This window comes from Herpailurus yagouaroundi, unplaced genomic scaffold (assembly GCF_014898765.1).
Source record: "Herpailurus yagouaroundi ecotype Mexico unplaced genomic scaffold, PumYag 220, whole genome shotgun sequence".
NCBI lineage: Eukaryota > Metazoa > Chordata > Mammalia > Carnivora > Felidae > Herpailurus > Herpailurus yagouaroundi.
The window spans coordinates 9,822,248-9,828,383 of NW_024412451.1; the positions used below are offsets into that span (position 1 = coordinate 9,822,248).

Genomic DNA, 6,136 nt, shown 5'->3' on the forward strand with positions numbered 1-6,136 from the left:
GTTGGAGTGGGGACCAGGAGGAAGCTGATATGGTGGCTCCAACATGACGTCTGGAGTCTTTGACTACACTTCACTGTGGTGCTGGATGGGGTCATGGAGGAGGGTTCCAGGGCAAAACTGTCTGGATTGTCATCATGTGAGATGTGGAAGGGAGTGAGAAATTAAGAGGTGTCCCACACCTGCCTCAGTTGACTGGAGGACCCAATGGGGCTGTCATAGTGTGGGTGACCCCAAGATGAGAAGGATGGAAAACACGTTATCATACGGTTCAGCGACTCGCAGGGGGAACCACCCCTCCGATCTGGGCTTGGGTTTGTGGGTTTGTTTCTCTCTCACACACTTCCTCTCTCTGACCTTCTCTTTCTGTGACAGCAGCATCTTCTCTCCATCAGAACCTGAGTCATTCCTGTCTCCTCACAGTCTTGTCCCCCAGATATGAGCTCTTCTGGACCGTGGATTCTGTCTCCTGCTTCGCACAAAGCACTAGTTGGAGACAATTAATAATTTTGTTTTGGTTTGTTGGTTTGGTTTCAATGTTTGTTTGTTTATTCATTCTCAGTTGTTGGACATTTGGATTGTTTCACTTTTGCCTTTTGGGTCCTTCTATGAACATACTTGCCTAAGTGTCTGCTTGATTAGCTGTATGTAATTCTGTTTTCTGTTTTGATCTGCGTTGTGGTAAGAGCATTTACTATGAGATCTACTCTCTTTACAAATTTCTGTTCCAGGACAATGTTGTGCTTTCTACCAAGGTGGCATCAGTGAGGTGGGATGGGCAGATAATTGCAAACAGACCTATTTGTAGACAGTTGCCCTAATTCTGTGTATTTTGACAAATTATTTCATGAGTCTGAGGTCATCTTTATAAGGGAGGAGATGACTCCTACCTAAGAGTTCTCTGGTAAAGACTCAGCAATGGGGTGTGTGCAGCACCCAGTGCAGACCCTGGCACCTGGGACACATCAGAAAATGCTGATCTGTACTGTCGTGTGCAATAACCAGATGGCCTCTGCTCTGTGTGGATCTGGATGCATGGGTGGTGATCTGAATGATCAGACAGGGCTCCAAACTAGGCTCATGCTCTACACTCACCACACTGGTATTTGAACATGGGGGACTGCCTGTTCATTTTCTTCCTTTCTTTGGAAAATGCATCTTTCTTTTTTAAAGTTTACTTATTTAAAGTTTACTTATTTAAATTCAAGGTAGTTAACATAGAGTGTAGTATTGGTTTCAGGAGTAGAACCCAGTGATTCATCTCTTACATATAACACCCAGGGTTCATCCCAACAAGTACTCTCTTTAGTGCCCATCACCTATCTAGCCCATCTCCCCTCCCACCCCCACCTCCCCTCCAGTGACCCTTAGATTGTTCTCTGTATTTAAAAGTCTCTTATAGTTTGTCTCCCTGTCTGCCTGTTCATTTTCTTTTTTTTAAATTTTTTTTTCCAACGTTTATTTATTTTTGGGACAGAGAGAGACAGAGCATGAACGGGGGAGGGGCAGAGAAAGAGGGAGACACAGAATCGGAAACAGGCTCCAGGCTCTGAGCCATCAGCCCAGAGCCCGACGCGGGGCTCGAACTCCCGGAACGCGAGATCGTGACCTGGCTGAAGTCGGACGCTTAACCGACTGCGCCACCCAGGCGCCCCTGCCTGTTCATTTTCTATGCTGCCCCACAAATCATGTAGGCGACCCTGCCTCTACAGTTTGCTTTGTCTTTGATTAGCTCATGTTAGTTCACTACTTTTTTGTTAAGTCTCTGTGAGTGGAGTGCAAAAGAGGAACTCTTTGTACCAGGACTGAGCAAGGGACCAAATTTACATAAATTAAAGGTAAAGGCAGACAGGGAGGATGCTGAGTTAATTTATTGCAGATTGCTGTGTATGTTTGTGTGGAGGTAAACTTTTCTGTCTGTCTTTCCATTTATAATCAATCCTGAATCCATCCATCCTGCCAGGAATCTATACAAAAGTTAACTAGATTTCACACAATGCACCAAGCATGAATACTAAAGTATGTGCTAAATTCACATGGATCCTGTTCTCTGATCATTGCTAGTCCTGGGAATGTTATGGGTGTCAAATAAATAATGACAAAAGATATATACTTGACCACTATGTCGTGTGGTATGTGGAATAAGTCCTTGGAGGTTGGAGATGATGTCACAGAGGATGAGGACTGGTCTGGGCAACATGGAATGTTGACAGTTCCCACAGCACATGCCTCACATACTCTTCCAGAAATTCCTGGGCACATAAGATGTGCTTCCCAGATTCTGTCATTCTGATCGTTGCATTGTTCTCTCTTGAGTTTTCCTGCTGGATGCATCTTGGATTCCTCTCTGACTGCAGTGATCCTGAAATAGCAGAATCCCGAGGACAACAAGGATCAAGCCAGCCATGACAATGCGGATGAGATTCTCTACTGTGTAATCTTTGGGGTGGGACGCTAGGAATTGAGGACAAAGTGGTCACTGAGGTGAGGGGAGACCCAAATCAGCCCAGATCCTGTATGTCCACCCAGGGTGCCCACCTCCCCTTGACAGGACTTCACGCTCCATGCCACTTCCATAACTGAGACTTTCTCCTACTCACCAGTGTTGTGGTCTGACTTGTTTTGTGATGGGCTGATGGTGTCAGCTGCTCCTGAGAGCCAAAAAAAAGTGGAGGAAGATGAATTTCTGATGAGACTTAAACTTGTCCCCCAGGCTGCGTGTTCTCGTATCTCCCGGGTACGGGTTCTCGTACCAGCCCCGGTTCTCATGCTATAACTTCTTATGCAGTCATTAATTGATACTTTCTCTGTTATAGAAGAATCCTCTCTGTTCTAAATGGATTATTTCAGTCTCCCTGTCTTTTTTGAATTTAGACTCTGCTTCTGAGTTGGTTTGGAGCAGAGTCTTCCTGTGTCCCCCTAGCTCAGAATTTAGTGAGATAAATCATCTCTCAATACAGAAGTACTTGTGCTCTTGTATTCTCTGTGTTTATTCTGAGCACCTAAGCTACCTCTTATGGATAGGAGAACTTGTATTTTCAACAATTCAGGACCTAGTGTCCATGAAACAGGGGTTGGTCACAAATATAATGTGTATATATATATATATATATATAGAGAGAGAGAGAGAGAGAGAGAATTCAGTGCATACAACACAGGTTGTGTTAATTACTTGAAATGCCCTAGGTAGGAAGGAGACATGTCTGAACAATGTCAGGGTGAGGGTTGCACTTGGAGAGGACATTTAAGTTGATTCCTGAATAGGAGAAAGAGGCTGAGAGGAGCAATGTGAAGACCCAGAGAAGATGTGTGTAAAGAGCAGGTCCCCAGAAAGATCTAAGCACGCTCTTCAGAAGTAAATGAAGCCATGTTTGTTGTTGTAGGAGGATCCCAGAGGAGAATAGGGAGTCGGGGGGGGGGGCTGGTGCATGGAAGATGGGCCAGGTGTGGCAGGATAGATGAGGGATGCTGCATCATCATCATGATCATCATCATCGCCACCATCACCACCATCATCATCACCACCATCACCACCACCATCATTATCGGCATCTTCATCACCACCGTTATCATCACCATCCCCATTATCATCATCACCACCACCATCATCAATATTACCACCAACATCATCACCACTGTCCTCCTCCTCTTCTTCTTCCTTCTCCTCCTCCTCACTGTCTCTAACTCTGTTTGTCAATCATAACTCTGAAAACGAATGTAAGATTTCAAGGTAGGACACTAGTCATTTGATTTTTATCTTCAAAGACCATCTCTCTCCTCTCCATATAAATGTCCAGAACCAAGGATGTCACACTTCTGGTCTCAAATCCATAAAGAGCAGAGAAAATCAGTTTTGTTATAAAACTGGTGAGCACAAAATTAGGTAATCCTACAAACCTATTTCAATCCATTTCACATAATATGCAACAAGATAAAAAAAAAACAAAAAAAATGCAACAAGATAAAAAATTATAGATCAGTCTAATTATAAATCTCCATGTGAAAATTCTACATAAGCTTATAGAATTCACAGAGTATGAATGAAGAATACACATCATTCAGTAGGCTAGTATGCAAATCTTTGGTACCAAGAAGTCTTTCAAATGTATCTCACTGGGGCTATAAATTTAAAAGAATAAGCCTGGAGTTGTACAAGCCCAGAAATAATTCCTAATTTATACTGAGTAAAGAATTTTTTCTGAAGCACCTGGGTGGCTCAGTTGGCTAAGCTTCCCACCTTGGCTCAGGTCATGATCTCATGGTTCACAGGTTTGAGCTCTGGGTCAGGCTCTGTGCTGACAGCTAGGAGCCTGGAGCCTGCTTTGGATTCTTTGTCTCCCTCTCTCTGCCCCTCCCCAACTCGTGCTCTGTGTTTCTCTTTCTCAAAAATAAATAAACATGAGGAAAAAAGAAAAGATTTTTTTTTCTAATGAAACCTGAATGTAACAGAAAAATAGACTGAAATGGACAGGTTAGTATCACTATATGTATAAATATATAGATTTTTTTATGTTTGCCTTAAAATAATTAGGGATATCAATGAAGATATTTTCTTAAAGCAACACTGAGTTTTGTATTAATGTCTTACATTGTCATCATTATTATAAGGTATTTGCTGTAAGTAAACTTGGTGCACAATCTGGAAATGAAGAGGTAAGTTTCTTTTTTTTGAGTTTGATAAAATTATTACCAGTAAATCAAAGCAGATCAATTGTAAAGCAACTGAAAAGTGGAGAATCCGTACTGAGTTAATAGAATCATAGAATATAACACTAATTTAACCAAACCAGTATCGTTTTGTATATACTTAACTATTATTTAGAAAGAAAAAAATCATACTTATAAATGAATAAAGTAGTTGAACAACTTTTAAGCTTTGAGTGTAGACAAAATAATGAACAAAACGTTAGAATGTGTCTGCATCATTTATAAACCTCGTTTCTAAGCATTTGTATCCAAGAACACTTCATAAGGGCAGCAGAGCGGTGCCCACAGGTGGGGATGCTTCTCTTTCGGGGATTGTCTCGTGGGGGCTCCACCTGCACCCACAGCAATTTCCACCTTGGCCTGAGCAGCTCCAGTCATGGCGTGAGAGGGCTCAGGTGTGGGTGGTCTGCCCTCTATGACTGTCGCAGGTCCCCACCTCCACCAGCCCAGCATCCTCACTGTGCTCCAAGTCAGGCCTGGACACCAAGCGCTGCCATCCCACCTCCTCTCCATCCTGTATCCCACACATTCTCCACACCTGGCTGGAGGCCTAAGAATTGTGGTGACAAGGGCTGGGTGGCTCTTAGGAGAAAATCCCACGGTTTTGTGTGAGATGAGGAGGAACTGAGATGCTAAATCGATGGGGATTTCTGTTCTCCATCGTACTGGGACTTCCTCTTGCCCTGCTGAGACCCAGGCCAGATGCACAAAACCACATGGACCTGCATCTCCCACACCTTTCTGAACCTTCCCACGTCTGAGTTCCAGGGAGAGGCAGGACAGTGGGAGGCCAGAAATGGGATCACTGCTGGCAGCCCCCCCTCTTCAGACAGGGAGCACCTTTCTTAGAAGCTCCACCTCTCGGGAGAGCTGAGCCCACAAAGACTCAGCCCCACAGGGCATCCTCGTCTGTCCTACCTGCCTCCCGGTTGAGCAGCTACCCTGCCCCTGCCCCTGGCTAGCAGCCAACACCCTGCTTCTGAGCCAGAGACACCAGGAGGTAAGTGGGTGGGACCTCTGCCTTGTAACCTCAGTCTGACCTCATTTCCTCTCAGGGTCGAGGGATCTAAGTCCATGCCTCTCTCTCCTCAGCCCTGTCTGAGACTGCAGGGGTGGCGATTCCCCTGGTGGGAGGTCCCGCCTATCCCAGCCCTCCTGGGTGGACCCTCCTCTGTGGAACTGCCCCTTGTGATAGTCTTATTGCATCCTGTCTCAGAATTTCCTGTAGACAGCATCCTGAGCTGGCCTTTTCTGCCCAGAGAGGACAGCAACAGGGAGGGACTCCTCACCTAGGACCAGGGTCCTGCCGCGAATCACCATCTCAGGGAGCACTGAGACCCCTCTCCACCCCATACCTCGTAATCAAAGGACAGGGAGGTGAGGTGGTGCTGCTCCCCTAGCTGGGCCCTCACCCTCTCCCTCTGCCATGACC

At 45.2% G+C, this 6,136-nt stretch overlaps 1 protein-coding gene across 2 annotated transcripts in view; it reads right to left on the bottom strand.

The window, feature by feature from the left end:
* Positions 1-1,850: 1,850 nt before the first annotated feature.
* Positions 1,851-6,136, bottom strand: part of LILRA5 (leukocyte immunoglobulin like receptor A5) — a 19,650-nt gene continuing 15,364 nt past the window's right edge. The window contains exons 5-6 of one of the 2 annotated variants that reach the window (XM_040457886.1): positions 2,598-2,648; positions 1,851-2,359 (exon numbers count right to left, since the gene is read on the bottom strand). In XM_040457886.1, the coding sequence (XP_040313820.1) occupies positions 2,166-2,359; positions 2,598-2,648 (245 nt within the window). In that variant the 3' untranslated portion in view covers positions 1,851-2,165. Of the gene's footprint in view, positions 2,452-2,597; positions 2,649-6,136 lie in introns of both variants that reach the window. The other variant, XM_040457887.1, reaches the window with a different exon arrangement.